Raw genomic sequence first — 19,282 nt, 5'->3', positions numbered from 1 at the left:
AAACAAACAAAAAAACCCACTGTGATATGGTATAACACTATATATGTGGGAAAAAGATACATATGGGTGTATACAAATACGTATGTATGAAATGGATAAAGGCCTTGAATGATAAGAGAATGTGTGTGTGGGGAGATTTGGGAGAGTGATTTTTCAAGCTATGTTTATATATTTCTGGTTTGTGTGAACTTTTACAAGAATATATTTGTGCTCTCTTTAGGTAAAACAAGAATTGTCGTACTGACCAAAAGAAATAAAGGTTTAACTCATATCCAGAGATTAGTCTTCTTTTCTTCCATGTAGACAATGGTGTAGGTCTTAGATAAAAATCTTCTCCACTGTGGCTTTTTCTAGCCTATGTAAATGGCCATATGCAGAAGGCGCCCATTATCTGTGTCTTGTTGATCGTTACCTTTTTCTTTTTAAGTAAGGTTTTCATGTCCAGTATGTGGGATCGTGGCTTTCTGTTAGTCCACCAAGCTCCATAAAAATATACGGCCAGCCAGTTGTTGAAAAATTAATTTGAAAACGGAGAACCATATGGTGTTCCTTTTGCTTTGCATATTACATTGTCATCAGGTAAAAGGATTGGTAATCATGGATTATCTCATTATTTTGCTTCAGTGCAGAAGCAGGTGTAGTGTCTAGCTCACTCTGTCCTCTTGGTGTGGTCTGTGGAAGTATGAATGAGTCACTCAACATACACACTTAAAGGACTGACCTTTGACCAGAAGTCAGTGCTACTATCTGAGAGGAAAATGCTGTATTGGATCCTCCAGGACCCCTTCCTGCCTAGTCCAAGTGAGGGTGGCTTTAACTCACAACGAATGATGAGACTCCTGGAAAACTCACTGAATTAAAATGTTACTTTTATAAGGTTAGGCCTTTGGAACTAGGTTGCCCTTTTATGGGCTTCTCTCTGACATGCCGTTGAGAAAGGTTCTTAGGCTTTTTACTACTTAATGGATATCAGAGTGTAGATTTTTGGAGTGGCCCATCTATCTTATGACAGTTTTTCCGTTTTTGAAATTGAAATGTTCTCTTAAGCATCTTCAAGGAAAAAAGAAATCCCATTCCCTTAAAAACAACTGTATTCACCTCCTGTTCTTACAGCTACTCATTTTACAGTTTTGAGTAGTGTGTACGAAATATTTTTTCTCCTCGTTGTTTTATTCCTTATTTCCAATACATCTTTTCATGTATTTCCCCAAATTTGACGTGCTTGACTTGAATCCTGCATACCTGCCAGGATTCCTTCTGTTAACGTGACAGAACTTGTTTGGATTATTCCCCAGTTGTTGGACAAATGGGTCCATTCCCAGGTTTTGGTCATTATGAACATTCTGAATAGCCCTGCTATAAACATCTTTATACAAGTTCTCCCCCCACCCCCCCTTTGGATCATTTCCTTAGAAATGTACTTCCTTAAATGGGTTTACTGGGTCAAAGGGGCTCAATGAACAGTTTTACAGCTCTTGGCACATACTTTTCAGATTGCGCCCTGGATGGATCTGACCAATGGCAAGGGCCGCGAGAGGCAGGAATGTGGACGAGCGGCCCCTATGACCGCCCCTCTTCCGCCCCCCCAAAAGGCAAAGACCTCGAGAAGGTCTGCGGAGGGAAAGCATTTTTCTATCGCCCTCTTGTTCTCTTCAGGGTTGGTGTTTAAGTCCAGCTGGGAAGGCGACTGTTAGGGATGCGCAGAAAGGTTTCCGGGAGTCCAGGACTCCTGCCCTGGGGACAGAAGCAGCTCTTCCAGGCCCTCTTGCCCCAGGACTTGGATTCCAACCGCCCGTCCTCTTCGAGTTTCCGATTCCCAAGGCACACCCTCTCGGCCTTTCCACTAAAATCTTCGTGGCCCAGACAGGCCCCTTGCAAGCGCAGAGCTCTGCAGGCGAAGGCAGCGAGTGGCGGTCGCTATTATTTTGGCGCGGGTGATGCAAGGCCCGCATAGCTGCGCGCTGAGTCAGCTGGGGCCGGGCGGAGGCGGGGGGCGCGGACCGACCCATCCCCCCGCTACAAGCCGTCCGCCGCCCCCCCACCCCCCGGCCCCGCGCCGGGTGCGGCCGGGCCGGGCCGGGGCGGTGGGGGTGGGCCTCCGAGTCCGCGGGGTCGTCCGCCCGGGCAGAGTCAGGCGGGAGCGGAGCCGCGGGCCGACCCGAGCCCCCGGCGTGCCCTCCCCTCCCCCAGCTGGAGCTCGCGGGTCAAGTGAGGCGGTGACCGCGCGCCCAGCCATTTACCCTTTGAGAACTCAAAAAGGGGGAGGAGGAAGCGGAGAAGAAAAGAGACTCAAAAAGGAGAAATGCGAAGCCAAGCAGACAGGAGGAAACGATAAAAAATGAGGAAAGGGGCGAGAGGAGGCGGAGGCCGGCGGGCGGGGGAGATGGCGCGCGCGCCCGCGCGCGGGGCGGGGCGAGCGGGGGCGCGCCGGCAGCCGCGGGCCGAGGGGCTTGTGGGTAGCGGCTGCGCGCGGCCGTAGACAGGCGCCGCGCGGGAGTGTGTTAGGGGCGCGGGCTTGTGGGACTGAGGCTGCAGACGGCGGTCATGGGAGCGGGCTGGCGGCGGCAGTAGTTGTCGGAGCCTGGGCTTCAGCTTCCCCGAGCCCCAGAGGGCGGGACAGTCCCGGCCCGGCGGTGGCGGCGCCACTTCCCCGCTCCCGCCCTCGGAGTCCTGGGGGAGCTCGCGGCGGAGGAGCGGACCGGGCGGCGCGAATCTGACTGAGGGGCGGGGACGCCGTCTGTTCCTCGCCGTTCTCGGCCGGGCCGGACCGGCCTCTCCGACACCCCCAGGCCCCGGGGCGCTGAGACACGAAACCGGAGCTCGAGGCGGGCGGTGGGCCCGGGCGGAGCCCCGGCCGGAGCCGGCGGTTCGAGGGCGGCGCTAGGCCCCGAGGCGGCAGGGCCGGAGCGCGGGGAGCGGGGTGCGGGCCCGGCGGCGGCGGCGGCATGAGCCGGCCCCCGCCGACGGGGAAGATGCCCGGCGCCCCCGAGGCCGTGTCGGGGGACGGCGCGGGCGTGAGCCGCCAGAGGAAGCTGGAGGCGCTCATCCGAGACCCTCGGTCGCCCATCAACGTGGAGAGCTTGCTGGTAGGTGGCCGGGGCCCGGGAGCCCTCTCTGCTGACCGCTCACACCGCCGATTCCCCCGACTGCCCACCCCTCCGTGCCCACCCATCCGTGGGGGGAGGTCTCGCCCCACCCCGCCCAGCTTCCGGCAGCCGGGGCCCGGGTCGGAGACCAAACATTTCTGCGACTAAGTTCCGGGAGTAGAGACCCACCTTTGATTCTTCCCTTCTGTCTCCTGGAGCCGGTGTCATCCCCGGCTGGCCCTTTCTTGGAGCTCTGGGAGGAAGCACCCCTCTTCTCCTTCCCGCCTGCCCTGGGGGTTTGGGGAGGTAGGGTGGAAGGTACGCTGTCCTTCAGGCACCAGGCTAGCCCGTTTGCAAGAGCGTCATGCTGCGTGGGGACGTGAGTCCGAGGAAGCGAGAAACCTGGGGCTGTCCCTATGGGCAGTACCCACCTGGGGTACAGGACAAAGAGTTCAGTCTGAAATCTTGAAACACACAGCTAAGGTTTTCCTGTTTTCAGTTGTGTTTGAACGTTACTAGTTGCAATTTAGTGCATTTTAATTTCTGTAAATTTAATTTCCGAGATTATTGCACCAGAGCTAAAGAATCCATCTGAATTGTAGAATGGAATCAATCCCTCCTTTTCATTGTATCTCTTTCCTGAGATGGCCTTTGAAATCCAAATTGATAGCCACGTAACGTCTGCTAGTTGGCTTTGTTTAAGAAAGGGACATGATTTACAGATCAGAAACGCACTGTAGAATGCTTGTTTATTTCTTGTTTTTGTTAGGATAGACTGTTGTATTTCACAGACTCTTTGATTAATATGCAGTAGAGATGCATTTATGGGAAAAGGGGGTGTGGGTTTTTACCCTGGAGAGGAGAAGAAAGCGAAAAAGATGCGCTGGATGTTAAATTAACCCTGGACGACTAGAATTCAGGTAGATGATCCTTGGATCATCTTCAGATATTCCCTTCCAGAACTCCTGTTCAGCTCTGTTCCCTGACAGGAGAAATCTATTGACTGTATGATGAGAAAAGCTGTCTCCTCCCTTTCCAGTGACTGACTGACTTTCCTTCAGAAGCTGTTGGTTATCCTTTGAGGTTTCTGGAATCATTTGCAGAGTGACTCAGTACCGTTTGGCTGAAGTGCAGGAACTGACTAAAGAGTGTCTTTCTGTACAATGCACAGAATGTAGTGATGTACTGTACTCTGCAAGACGCGTTTGACATTTCCTTTTCCCGATTTTCATATTAGTGGGTTGTTCGTATGTTTTCATGGGAGCATGGCACTATGAATAGTGTTTAGAAGTCTTCAGTTGGGGATAGGATTGGTTGCATGAAGGGCACAGCTTTTCCAAGGCCAAAGCAGAGACTCTGGGCTTCACTCCCAGCCTTTTCGCTTTGGTATTTTGCTAGCAAAACTTTGACCTAAGGCCAGAAAGTTCAGTTAAAAATAGTACAGCAAATCTCAAGTATTCATCAAGTTCATATTCAACCTCAGATAGAAATTTTTTACACTTCACTTTCATCTCTTGGGTCTTTACTGATGTTCATCATAATTATTAGGGTTATTATGAGCTTGAGCCTAAGTTATTTATACATGGTAATGAGCGTACATTCTTTTTTATTAAAGTATTTTCTGAATTATTAAAATGAAGGTTGTTTTTAAAAAAGGAAGCATTACACATGCTCAGTAAACAATCTGGTCCATTCATTTATTGAGTGCCTAATACAGCCAAGACACTTTACACCTTTATTAAGGTAACATACTACTGGTATGATGACATCAGATGCTGCTGACTGGACGGATTTTGTTTTTGCTGTTTTTAGCTGATTAACTGTTATGGTTCTGAGTTGCAGTAAATCTTATCAGGCCAAAAATTGTCCTTTACCCTTTGAGGTTGCTGGTGTTTCTATTGCAAAATGATGAGCTGAAGATTTTTTCTAAACCATGTTATAGTAAGTTAGCTTAAAATCATGTGTATTTCACTGTATCAAGTAGTAGAACGAATTAGTTTTTAAAGTTGTAGTAACATGTACATAACATAAAATTTACTGTTTTAACCATTTTTAAGTGTACAGTTCAGTGGCATTGATTACATTCACATTGTTGTGCAAGTATCACCACTATCCATCTCCAGGACTTTTTCATCTTTCCAGACAGAAATTCCAAGAATTTATTTTTTTTAAAAATAAATTTATTTATTTATTTGTTTATTTTTGGCTACACTGGGTCCTCGTTGCTGCTCGCGGGCTTTCTCTAGTTGCGGCGAGCAGGGGCCACGCTTCGTTACAGTCCGCGGGCCTCTCATTGCGGTGGCCTCTCCTATTACAAAGAACGGCCTCCAGGCGCACAGGCCTCAGTAGTTGTGGCAGGGGGGCTTCAGTAGTTGTGGCACACGGGATCAGTAGCTGTGGCTTGCGGGCTCTAGAGCGCAGGCTCAGTAGCCGTGGCGCATGGGCTCAGTTGCTCCGCGGCATGTGGGATCCTCCCAGGCCAGGGCTCAAACCCATGTCCCCTGCATTGGCAGGCGGACTCCGAACCACTGCACCACCAGGGAAGTCCCCAAGAATTAATTTTAAAAAGAATGTTATAAAGACATATTTCCTGAAATAATGGTGCGGATCACTTTAAAATTTGAAACCTTACCTTTTAGCCTTCATGTCGCAACTGATCATTGTTTTACTGAGAATGGCATTTCTTTTGGTTTTATTATAGAAAATATTTTTCCTTTAACAGAGAAAATTAAAGTAATATAATCTGATAAAAACACAGTTACAAAGCTTAGTTACTTATTCAGGAGCTTAGAAAGTACGATTTAAAATTGTATACTGCCTAAGGTGACAAAAGTAAGAAGATGAAGTATACCAGAAATTACTGTATAATAGTTACTATATGGGTACTGTAGGCTAGGCCTAGAAGGTAAAACTATTTGTTGGGAAAAATATTATAACATGTAAAGTGCTTAGCTCAATGCTTGGTACATAGTAGTGCTCGTTAAATTTAGCTCACTTCTGTGTGCATTTAGCATATTTTTAGGTAAGTGCTTTATATTTTCTTTGAAAAGGAAAAGGTTTTATTGGCAACTATTTCTTGCTATAAAATTCTGAATGAGTAGCATTATCTTTTGAATTTGCCATCAGAAAAGTGCTAGCAGTCATCAGGCATAGCTAGAACTGGATTCCAAGACTGTCCATATAGAGACTAAATTGTCTTTTTTTCTCTGCATCATCTCGTTTTATGGAGGCTTTATGTGGGTCCTTAAGATTAATCTGAAGAGAATATATCCCTTTGAGGTTGCGGATTGTGAGTTTCTTGGTATTATTTAAAAATAGAGTTTTGAGAGAGATTTGCTTCTGTAATACTTTTTTTTTTTTGGAGGGAAGGATTGTCAGTAGTATGCTTTTGCAGTGTTTGAAACTTTTGGGTAAATACCCATGTTTTGTTGTCAAGACTAAGCTTCTGATACTGCTTACCCAAGTATTATGGTAAAAAGAATTGTCCTTTAGTGTTATGATGGAGAGATGTCTTTCTAAAGGTCTGTGCTTTTGTGTTTTGATTTATTTTTTTAGGAGAGTAAATGATTGTTATAACCTGTGGGATTCAGGCTTGGGTAAACTGTTCCATAAGGCTAGTGTTGATGGGGAAAGGTGATTAAAAATTTACTTATGATTTTCAGCCACTTAGAATACAAAACACTTGGATTTTATTATACCTGTAAACTATGTGAAAATATTTCTTATCACAGTGCTAAGATTTTCAGCTTGGTGATGGTTATTTGCTTATTTAAAATAAAATCGTATGTGCATTTTCCCCCCACTATATAACAAGTGTGAATATCATAAAGATACAAAAGTGAAATAGAATAAAAATTGAATAAAGAAGGTTTTATATGTGTTGCTCTTTTGTGAAATAAACGTTGGGCATTTATAGCATAAGTGGGATTATATTACTTTGAAACTTGCATTTTGATGGTCAGGAAATCTTTAAAGAAAATGAATTAGCTAGAGAGGTTGAAAAAAGTGATATGTAGAATTTACTAGTTAGGTGAAGTTGAACCCCTTTGAAAGTACAGGTCCACAGTCCCTCCCCCACAGTTCTGATATATAAAGAGCTCTGAAAACCTAGTTTTTGGTAAAACTTATTTGATGTAACATCTGACCTGATCTGATGTTACAATATTTTAGGTGATTCATCTCTCTTGGTGTAAATAGCAATAGCCTTCCCTGGAGAAATATTAGTGTTTGATTTCAGGGTGCTACCTCAGACTCCCCAGAGGGTTTTCGGGAATATACTGTATATAGTATATATACTTTATTACTATTAGAAAATCCAAAAAATTCTGAATTTGGAAACATCTTGCCCCACAGTAAGGCCAACATAGACTAAGTAAGGAAATATTGACTTATATACACCTTAAATAGTTGTAAAGAAATAGTGGATAATTATCTTGAAGCCTAAGTTGTTGTGGTTGAGTCCTGATCAGATAGCTCTCTTTTCCCATTTCAAATTCTGAAGTATTCTAAACATACTAAGAGAATATAGCATGCAGATATGAATTATGAAGCATAAAAAGCAAGCATTCATGAAATCACTGCTCAAGTTAATGAATAGAACACTAACCTATTGAAGTTACCTGTATTCTGCTGCTGCTGAATTCAGTCTTCCTTCATCCTCTCTCATCTGCTACCTGGAACTTTTTTTTTTTTTTAATCATTTCCTTGCTTTATTTCATAGATTACCACATTAGTATGTATTCCTAAACAATATTGTTTAGTTTTTCTTTTAACTTTATAAAGGGCTAACATCTGTATATATTCTTTTGTGACTTGCTTTTTCACTCAAAATTACTCACATTGTGGTTTATTAATTTTCACTCATACCGTAAACCATAATATATTGCTTCAATCTACTTGATGGATATTTAGATTATTTTTCATTTTTTTGCTATCATGGAAAGTGTGATTATTATTGGAGCCCATGTGAAGTTTCTGTAGGCTGGGATATATATCTAGGAGTGGAATTGTTGGGTTTTAATATATTCTGTGTTCAACTTAACAAGGTAGGGTTTAAGTTTTTCCCCAGCGTTTTACTATGGAAAATTTCAAAGTATAGTGAAATTGAAAGAATTGCTAATAAACATCCATATACTCATCACCTAATTAATAGCTTGCTATATTTGCTTTATTATATCTAGCCATCTCTTCATTCATCTATCAATACATCTTTTGTTTTTGATTCATTTAAAGTAAGTTGCAGATGTGGTACACTTCTCCATTAACACTTAAGCATGCATTTCATTAAGTAGAGTTTTTTTCTTTAAAGATTAAATTTACATACAATGAAACAAATCTTAAGTATCACATTGATGAGTTCTGACAAATGCACACACCCGTGTAATGCAAATCCTTATTGAGATATAGGACACTCTTATCAACCTAGAAATCTCCCTCATATGCCTTTTCCGCTAATTCTACACCCCATTCTCTTGGAGTCAGTCGCTCTTCTGATTTTTGGGGGGGAGGGGTAACTAAAGATTACTTTTACCTTTTCTAGAACTTCATATAAGTGGAATCCTATATAGTATGTACTCTTCTATATCTGGCTTCTTTAGTTCAGCATAGTTTTTGAGACTAATTCCTGTTATTTTGCATATCAGCAGTTTGTTCCTTTTTTATTGCTAACTAGTGTTTTATGTGTATAAACCACAATTTATTAGGCATCTTCTGTTGATGGATGCCTGGGCTGTTTTCAGGTTTTGGCTATTTTGTATATAGACTTCGGCTCTTAATAAACTTTGCTGTGAACAATCTTGTAGTAAGCCTTTGTGAGGACATATTTTCATTTCCCTTGAGTTAAATACCTAGTAGTGGAATTACTAGGTCTTAGGGTAGGTGTATGTTTAGTTTTTTTAGAAAAATGTCAGATATCTTCCCCAAATGGTCATATTTTACATTAACACAGCAACCTAGGAGAGTTCCAGTTCCTCCCCAACACTGAGTCTTAAATTTTAGCCATTCTGTGGGTGGGTAGTAGTATTTCATTGTGGCTTTAGTTTGCATTTCTCTGATGACGAATGATGTACTTTTTTATGCACTTAACTGGCCATTTGTATATCTTCTTTTGTGAAGCATCTGTTCAGATATTTTGCCCATTTGAAAAAATTATGTTCTTTCTTTTTGAGCTGTACAAGCTCTTTATATATCCTAGATACCAGTTCTTTGTCAAATATGTGGCGTGTCTGTTTCTTTAATCACATTTTTTCATGGTTATTGCTTTTTCTGCCTAAGAGACTGTTGCCTATCCCCATGTCACAAGAAATTTTCCTTTCCTTTCTTTTAGAAGCTTTATAGTTTACTTTTAGGTCTAGGATATGTGTTAAGCCAGTTTTAGTTTGGGGTCAGGGTTCATTTCTTTCCCTCATATTCCCCAAATCCAGTTATTTAGACTATCGAACACCATTTTTTCCCTAGGTTTATTGGGATATTATTGACATTTAACACTGACAGTTGATACACATGTATTGCCAACTGTTTACCACAGTAAGGTTAGTTAACACACCCTTTACCTCTCATAATTACCATGCTGTTGTTGTTGTTGTGTTGAGAATATTTAAGATCTACTCTCTTAGCAACTTTCGGGTCTACTATACAGTATCATTAACTATAGTCACCAGCACCAGTTTTCAAAAAAAATATTTTTCTTTTCTCGTTGGATTGCCTTGCTTGGCACCTTTGTCAGAAATCAATTTACTGATAGGTGCACTTTTTATTTGCTTTTTTATCACCTTAGTAACTACATCAAGTCTTCAGTCATGGTTCTCCTGTTTAACCCATGCTCTGTTCAGAATTCTTTTTTAATTTTTTAATTTTTAATTTATATCATTTTACCTGAAGGAAATGGGCAGGCAACCATGGTTGAGACAGGGAAACGTAGATTTTGTTGTTTGAAGTGAAGAAAGATTTGTTACTTTTTAAATTATAAAAATAATATGTTCTTATTGTAGAAAATTTAAAGAATAAAGAAAGGTATAAATGCAAGTGACCCTTCTACATAGTCTCCTCACATAGAGATAACCACTGTTTAACATTTTGGTGTAAATATCTGCCTGAAAAAATTAAAATATAAAAGAAGTAAAATTACGCTGTGTATGTGCTTTGTCATTGTTAAATTTTTTAACACTTAATGAATAATAGAAGCTTTTATTAGTCAAATTTATTAGTCTTCTCACTGTAGAGTGATTTCTGGCTTAGATGTCATGCTTAGGACATTCTCCACTATCAGGATTATGATATCATAGACCTGAATTTTCTTTTAGTGCTCTGATGGTTTTATTTTTAATGTTACTTTTATTTCATTTGGAATTCTGATGGAAAGTATGAAGTAGGGGTACAAAGATTTTATCAGGAGATTTGTCTGAGTATCAGCCCTAGAGTTCCCAAAATATTAATTGGGAGCCTCTGTTTATATTTCTGTATTGTCATGTAACTTTCTGTTTGGAGAGTGGTGCTTGGGGGAATAGAGAGGGTAATGATTATAGGTTAGGTCTCCACTTGAGCTTCTTGAGTTTCTTCATGGAAATTACAACTTTACAACTATACTTAAAATCCTACTCTGTGCTTTTATATATATATATATATATATATATATATATATATATATATTCCAAAAATATATAAATATGAGCTGTTAGTGATAAGGGTTACCGGTAAAGAGAATGTGGATGACTGAGAGCAGTTTATTATAATATAGCCTTTGGGGGGAAGAAAACCACAAAATAACATTTTCATTGGTAGCTTATTTTATAGAGCTTAATATTTATTTATTTTAAATATTTATTTATTTGGTTGCACCAGGTCTTAGTAGCACTGGCAGGCGGGCTCCCTAGTTGTGGCTCGCCAGTCCCTTAGATGTGGCGTGCGAACTGTTAGTTGCAGCGTGCATTTGGGATCTTGTTCCCTGACCAGGGATCGCACCCGGGCCCCCTGCATTGGGAGCGCAGAGTCTTATCCATTGCGCCACCAGGGAAGTCCCTAATATTTAAATTGATGTGAAATCGTGGTGGCATTTGGGACTCTACTAAAACTGTCTCTTCTCACTTTATCTTTTTTTTTTTTTTTTTTTTTTTTTTTTTGCGGTATGCGGGCCTCTCACTGTTGTGGCCTCTCCCGTTGCGGAGCACAGGCTCCGGATGCGCAGGCTCAGAGGCCATGGCTCACGGGCCCAGCTGCTCCACGGCATGTGGGATCTTCCCGGACCGGGGCATGAACCCGTGTCCCCTGCATCGGCAGGCGGACTCTCAACCACTGTGCCACCAGGGAAGCCCTCACTTTATCCTTGATTGCAGTCATTCTCCTTTCCTCTCATCTGTATCATCTGTACTTTTTTTTTTCCCTTTGAAGTATGATTAAATTACAGAGATATATTTGTAAATTCTGCATTTCAGTGTCCCAGATGACCCTCACTTATCTTTTTAGAAAGCATTTGGGTTTAGCATTTCTATGTGTGTGTGTGTGTGTGTGTGTGTGTGTGTGTGTGTGTGAGAGAGAGAGAGAGAGAGAGACAGAGACAGAGACAGAGACTGACAGAGACAGAGAAAAAGGAAATATTGAGGTTCACTTTTGGTTCATCATTGATAATCTTTTGAGGAATGTTTTAAGTCCAGGAATGATTGTATGGCTTGTTGCTTCATTTCGGTGAGGTATGGAGTTTTCAGGTCTGGTATCTGAAGTGTTCTATAATTGTTTTTGGTTATAGTTAACTGATCACTGAGTACTCAGTGTCTAATTTCTTTTATTCTCTAAAAGAGTTTCAGACTTTTTAAGTTACAAAGCAACTGATAGAAATTTTCTTTATTTTCAAGAGATTATAGACTTGGAACTAATTTTTAACATTTCATTGTTGGGGTTATTTTTTATGCCATGGAAATGAATAGCAGAGCTTCCTATTACTTTATTTAGATAGAAACGGAGCAGACCAGGGTTGGCATTATCTTAATTACCTGGATGTTTGTGATGAGGAATGCTTAAGATACCAAGTTTTGTCTTATGTACTTCTTGGCTTTTGAGTTTATTTAATGGACAGAATACAAGCTCTTTTAGGACCTGGGTCTTTTTTGTCTTCCTCTTGATATGTCTTGTAAATATTTGTTGAATAAACTAACAAATAATTCTTTTTTAAGTAGCAGGAGTGATAAACTGTAGAAATATATCCTTGCTTGAAGAGATACTAAAGTATGCCCCAAGTAAAATTTTTGGTATATGTTCTTGTCACTTATTTCTTATCTATCTATGGGAATAAAGATAAGTAAACGTGTATATGCAGAGAGGATGTGGGTGATAGAATTAGTTGGAAGGTTTGGGTGGTAGAATTAATTGGAAGTCAAGCAGGAAAGTGAATTGTGATTTGAATATTTTCTGGATTGTGCTGAAACAGTTTGTCTTGGAAAGTATTTAAGCTACTTCTATTCAGTGTTTTAGGTGAAGTAAAAACAGCTCATGTGGACTGAACAACCTTTATCATTTATCATGTGTCTTCTGTTCTCTCTACCCCCTAACTTTTCTTCTGGTTAAACATACCCAGTTCCTTCTTACGTACCTAGGTGATGCCCGTGTTGAAACAGCGTTTCATGAGTAAGGGCAAATGAAATGCTGGTGGTGTGTTCGCAGGGTGAAATTCCTTAAAATGGCATGTTGGCTGTGATTAATGATAAGGCAATATTCGTTAACAGAATTAAAAACAAACCCAAAGGGCATGAGAGATTTTGATCAGGATTCAAGAGTGTTATTACAAGTCACTATGAATGACTGTTTTGAAAACTTTTCAGATATTATCAAGCATTCTGATTACTAGCCCCAGCCAACCACTGATTCTGTTCTGTTTCTATACATTTTCCTTTTCTGGAAATTCCATACAAATAGAATGACACTGTATGCAGTCATTTGTTCTGGCTTCTTTCACCTAGCATAATGTTTTTGAGGTTCATCTACGTTGTAGCATATATCAATATCTTGTTCTTTTAAATTGCTGAATAATATTCCATTGTATAGATATACCTCATTTTGTTTATGAAATTACTTTAATGTTTTTATTTCTCTTGGCTAGATTGCAAGGAGTGGGATTGCTGGGTCATATGGTAAGCTTATGCTTAACTTTTAAGGAGTGAACAAAATGTTTTCCAGAGTGGCTGCACCATTTTACATTCCCACCAGCAAGGTATGAGGGTTCCAGTTTCTCTACATCCTCAGAGAACACTTGGTGTGGTCTGTCTTTGTGATTATAGCCATTGTAGTGCATGTTGCTAATGACACGTGAGGCTGAACACTATTTCACGTGCTTGTCAATTTTGCTTGTTCTTTTGATATTTTACTAATATACCATGAGTGTGGTATATAAAAGTTGTTTAATTTTGTATGCCACAGGCGAATTCTGATGTGTAAAAATAGAATGTGAATAAGTACAGATCACAGGCCTTTGTAGGTGGAAGTATCCTACTGACTAGTGTCTCCACTAGTGCCTGCTAATTAAGACTAGGCTTTTTTTTTTTTAAACCTTGTTACGGTACCTTTTTCTTCCAAGTAATGTATGAGCCTTGGTGAGCTGTGTAGGCCCTGTAATGGCAGTAGAGTCTCTACTAGTTGGGTTATTCCTAAGCTAAAGTTGAAGTACTCCTGACATACATATGGCCTTTAAATGTTTCTCCATTCTGCTTTGTGCTCATCTTTTCTTTTTTCATTATCTTGAGCATCTTGAAGTAAGCTTATTTCTCTCTTGTTGACCCAACATTCATCTTTATACTTTTCTGTTATACATGAAGATCAGACAACAATTCTTAGTATCAATTTAGTAACTTGGTTCCTTTGAGGGTGGATGATAACTATTGGTATTTAAAACGCTGTATATTACACTCATCTTTTGGTTTATTCTTTGAGTACCCACCTGAATTTAACAAAGAAAAAAATGTTCTTCTTGTTTGTAGGTGGCATTGGATATTGCTTTTGGGGATTACATTATGTGCAAAGTTTTGGAACTTAACCAAAATAGTGTTCTTTTCAGATATAACAGTAACTGCCTTATTTGTGCATTCTGTATCAGGATATTGCCCTACTGTTTCACCTTGTATTTCAGTATGATTCCTTTAGAAGTCATAAAAGTATGCTTATTGAAATTGAAGTTTTCCCTTTAGCTTTAGTTTAGATGATTGTATTTTTATTTTTTAGTTTTTATTAGAGATAACCACATGTGGGACTTTTTTTGAGCATTGAAGGGAAAATTTAGGAAATAATTCTTTTAATGTTTAAGATGCTTTAATATATTAAAGATGAATTAAAAAAATTTTTGGTCATAGTGATATTTATTTTTCTACAAGGAAAGTGCACTAGCACAGTTGTCATGCACTTTGAGGCCTGCAAGGTGTAGTGACATGTGTTTTTGTGTGTTGAAACCCTGTAAAAATATTTCAAGTATTATATGTCTAAACATTAGTATGATTTTGAAAAATGCTTTACCTTTTGGGGATAACTTATAGAGTTACAGTTTGTGGCACTTGAGACTTTTGTGCATTGAATAAATAGGGCCATATTTTATTGTGTTACAAAGTGGATAAAGTTCAGGTTGAAGTTGAATGGTTAAAAATGGTGTATTATGGTTGACTAGTGTGCCTTTGTTAAAAGAATCAAAATTTTAAAAAAATTTCCTTCATGGACCATTAGATTTCATCAAGTGCTGCTAACAGGTCACATAACCAGCATCTATGGGAATTAGTAAAGAATAGAGGAAAAGATATCAAGATTGCGATTTTGTTTCAGGGAAATGATATGCCAAGTCAGAAACTGGGAAAAGAGATAATGCAAAATGTAGCATTAATGTTAGTAACAATATTCCATCTATTCTAAATTTAGAAAAATTTGGAGTTACCAGACCTTTTGGGGTTGCTTTTAAATATCTAAAACACAGACTTTGAATTTTTGTACTGGGTTTCCATGATTATATTTCCCAAAATATAATCACTGAAATTAGTATGCAAATGAAATAATGACGAATTTTTTCTCTGAACTTTAAATGCATGGTATGATCCTACATTAGTTGCATTCAACGTGAAACAATTTTTCTTTTTGTTTTACATTCTTTCAAAAAGGTAATCTTAAGCTTTAATTTAATAAATGCATTGGGAAAATTTCCCTACTGGATTAAAATAAAAAGGGAAAATATATTCATGTATCTGGAAATTTAAAAACTTAATTTAATACCAATACAGTTTGTGTCTTAGCTCTTAGAGGTCCTTTTAGTTAAGATTTTTCTAATCTATATCTGCTGAAGCCAATGGCTAAGGCAGTAATTTTCAAACCTCGTTATACATAGGACTCAACTAGAGATTTTTAGAAATATTGATGCCTGGAATCCACCCTCACCCGTTCTAATATAATTGGTATGTGGTGTGACCTGGGGATCGGGAGATTTAAAAGTTCCACATCTGATTCTCAAGTGCAGGAAAATGTGGGAACCACTGAGCTGAGAGGTGCAGTATTCTAAGATTGGCAGAGGGGCCATTGGGTGCAAAAGGTATCTGAGAAGAGGAGGATTTTTTTCTTCTTCTTTTATATTTGTGGCTCAGAGAGGCTTGAATGAAGCCAGAAAGTCAGAATTACCTGATGAAAGCCAGAATCACAGCTAGGGCGCTTGGTGGAAATGGTGTCAGATCTTGTGATTTAGATTGTCTACAGTGGGGCCAGGAATTTGCTTTTTGTGGCCTCTCCCATTGCGGAGCGCAGGCTCCGGACGCGCAGGCTCAGCGGCCATGGCTCACGGGCCCAGCCGCTCCGCCGCATGTGGGATCTTCCTGGACCGGGGCACGAACCCGTGTCCCCTGCATCGGCAGGCGGACTCTCAACCACTGCGCCACCAGGGAAGCCCAGGAATTTGCCTTTAAACAAGCATGTCAGTTGATTCTTAAAAAAAATTAATTTATTTATTATTTATTTTTGGCTGTGTTGGGTCTTCGTTTCTGTGCGCGGGCTTTCTTTAGTTGTGGTGAGCAAGGGCTACTCTTAGTTGTGGTGCGCGGGCTTCTCATTGCAGTGGCTTCTCTTGTGGAGCACGGGCTCTAGGCAAGCGGGCTCAGTAGTTGGGGTGCACAGGCTCTAGAGCACAGGCTCAGTAGCTGTGGCGCACGGGCTTAGTTGCTCCGTGGCATGTGGGATTTTCCCGGATCTTCCTGGACCAGGGCTCGAACCAGTGTCCCCTTCATTGGCAGGTGGATTTTTAAGCTCTGGGCCACCAGGGAAGTCCCATCTCAGTTGATTCTGATTCAGGAAATCTGCAGGTCAGAGTTTGAGAAACACTATGTGTTGCTTCTTATACTGATTGAAAAAAGCCAAAATCAAATGGTTGAGATCTCTGGCACACAGAATTGTATATGTGGAAGACGCTGGCGTATGGAGGGATGCCAGATTTTCTGAAATATCAAGTGTCATCACATTTTGTATCTTTTTTTAGAGCTCCATAGGAATCAGACCGAGGCTTTTCTTTTTCTCATTTTAGAAGAAAATTTAACTTGCTGAGCTTTTATGAAGGGAGAATCAGACAAGATACACCAAAGAGAAATAAAGAAAATTTTATTGTGGTAAAATATACACAATACAAATTTCAATGCAGAAATGTTATCATTACATCTTACCCTTCGGTGGGACAGAGACTTACTGTCCTAGAAATATATAATTCTGATGTTTTACATTTAACAAATGACGATGGGAAAATAGTGACAGTCTTTTTATTCCCTGATAGTTGATTTAATTTAGGAAGAAGAATTTCACTAGAAATGTATGGTCCTTCAGAGAATAGCACCTAAAGCAGGATGGTTTATATGTCTGTGATTGTTATCTGTGTTGAAAAAAATAATAAAATCATTCAAATATTATTTTGTGGTCTCTTTACAAGCAAGCAAAAAATATTGTAAAATATTCAAAACCCTTATATTAAACTATTTTGAAATTTTATTTTCAAAGCAGCCTTCAAGTCATTGGTTACATTAATAGTCATCTTATTAACATGTTACTGTTTAGATTGTTTAAAAGTATACATTCTTTGCAATTATTTCTCTTCACATCATTTAAAATTAGAGATATCCAGATGATTCATAGGCAGTGTTTAAGATATCCATATTTTTCATTCACTGAAGTATTTGTATATCAGATTTCATGTTCTTACGCCATTTTAATTTTGGTGGTTAAGGGATATGCGCATATTTCATAAATTTGAAAATTAAAATTTGCATTTATTGATTCTTATCAAAATAGTTAAGCTCTTAGAGGAATAGCAGTTGTGACTTGTCTTTTTTTTAGTATTTGAAATCTTCAGCAACTCACTTTTTGTAGATTTTATCTTGTGGCTAATAAAACTGCATAATTGTGGCCAAGGCACAGTTAACTAATATTTATGATACTAGGGTGATACATAAGTAAGAGTATCTTTAAAGCCCTAAAATTTTGTGACAGTTTATCTTTTAAAACATATCCATCCTTTCCAAATGATTGCTAAATAGAAAGGTAACTACAAATGTGAAACATCTGAAATTGGGTGACCCTTCTTTTACTGCCTTAATATACTTCTGCTATTGTCTTTAGAAGTTTGTTACATGTGATTTACTAACATTTCATTGGAAGTGTTTTTCTGGTTTAGAAACATTTTACAACTAGTGATTAGAATCCCTATTCCATAATACCTCAGTATTTTATTGCTTTAGTCAGCGTTTCTAAATACTTGACAGAATGCAATTTAATTTGAGACTTCATGATTCCTTATGCCATATCCATGCTAAAAAAATTTTAAGGTATTATTTCTGACTGTAGCGTAAGTGGAATATATTGCAAAATTTAAAATTAGAGTATGAATGTGTTTTGTTAATCTTATATTCAGGCTAGTGAAAAACTTAGTCACAAAAGCAAGATATTACGTTATAAAAGAATGAGAAAACTGAACTAAAGGATTTTACTGGTAGTTCTGATAAACTATTTCTGCTGCAAGCATATATTTTTGTATAAAAGGGGAAGCTATAAAATTACAAATTTTGAAGGCATTACTGAAAACAGATTTGTTTTCCACATTTAAGACATTTCCATAGTAGGAAAACAACGGATGATACAAATAAAACTAAATTTAGAACTAATAAAAGGAAACTCTAGTACAAAATTGGCTTATGAAATTTCCTTCAGAGGGAAGTCATAAAGTAAAACACTTACATTTTTAAGAAGTTAATTACTGATTTTGGAGGGAGGGAGTTGTAGAGAGGGGATTGCTGTAAATTTTAGCATAAGGAAGTTTTGTCTTTCAAGTTGATATGGAGAATGTAAGTCCCTGGCATAGTGTTTTACTGTGCTTCTTGTCCTCACTTATAAACAGAATTTTTCAGTTTGGTCCAAGTTAAAACAAATTTGTGAAATAAAAATTTAAAAAATCTGAACAATGACTTGCTTATTTCAAATTATTTTCTGTAGGTAAAATTCCATTGTAATAAGTCCATAAAATGAATCCTGTTTAAGCTGTATTCATATATGAAAATACAGATGAATTTTTTCCTTAAGAATTTTTTTTTGGTCTAGGGTAGTAAAGATGGAAAAAAATGAAATGGCTGGATTCTTTTCAAGCGTATTTTTAGAAGAGAAGCAGAGTAGTATAATGGAGAGAATGCTGGATTTAGAGTCAGAAGACTGGTGTTAATTAATTAGGTGTTTCATTAATTATCTTTCTGTCCATGAGTGATAATTTACAAGACTCGATCTGTCTACCTCAAGGAGATGTGAAGATTAAATTCAGTGCGAAACTAACTATATGTGCTAGTTTCTGTAAACTGAACAGAACTTTAGCTGTTTTACAGGCAGTTGCAGAACTTTGTGTAACACAGCCTATGTTTTATATGTCTCTGTCTTCAAAGAGGTATGTGCGTACAGAATCAGTCTCCTGATGTTAGCCTGATATTTCCAGAAAGGTAGCACATTCATTTGCACATACTCAATTCTCTTAAGTATTAAATAAATGAATGAAAAGTGGTGGCATTTTTATTTTTTAATTTAATGAGGATAATTCATTTCATTGGGTGAATATTTGCTTATGTGCATTCTTTGGAGTACTTTATTGCACTGCAAATGTCACTTTTTCCCAACTGATCTTTATTCTTTTTCAGTAGGTACGATACTGAATTATCAAAACAGAGTCTGGT

General features: G+C 39.1%; 1 protein-coding gene across 1 annotated transcript in view; it reads left to right on the top strand.

Moving 5' to 3' along the window:
- Window positions 1–2,466: 2,466 nt before the first annotated feature.
- Window positions 2,467–19,282, top strand: part of ROCK2 (Rho associated coiled-coil containing protein kinase 2) — a 147,649-nt gene continuing 130,833 nt past the window's right edge. Inside the window, exon 1 of the mRNA XM_060118066.1 lies at window positions 2,467–3,086. Within this exon, the coding sequence (XP_059974049.1) occupies window positions 2,946–3,086 (141 nt within the window). The 5' untranslated portion in view covers window positions 2,467–2,945. The remainder of the gene's footprint in view (window positions 3,087–19,282) is intronic.

The sequence above is a fragment of the Mesoplodon densirostris genome, chromosome 14, assembly GCF_025265405.1.
Source record: "Mesoplodon densirostris isolate mMesDen1 chromosome 14, mMesDen1 primary haplotype, whole genome shotgun sequence".
Taxonomy (NCBI): domain Eukaryota; kingdom Metazoa; phylum Chordata; class Mammalia; order Artiodactyla; family Ziphiidae; genus Mesoplodon; species Mesoplodon densirostris.
This window is presented reverse-complemented; position numbering and strand designations above follow the sequence as displayed.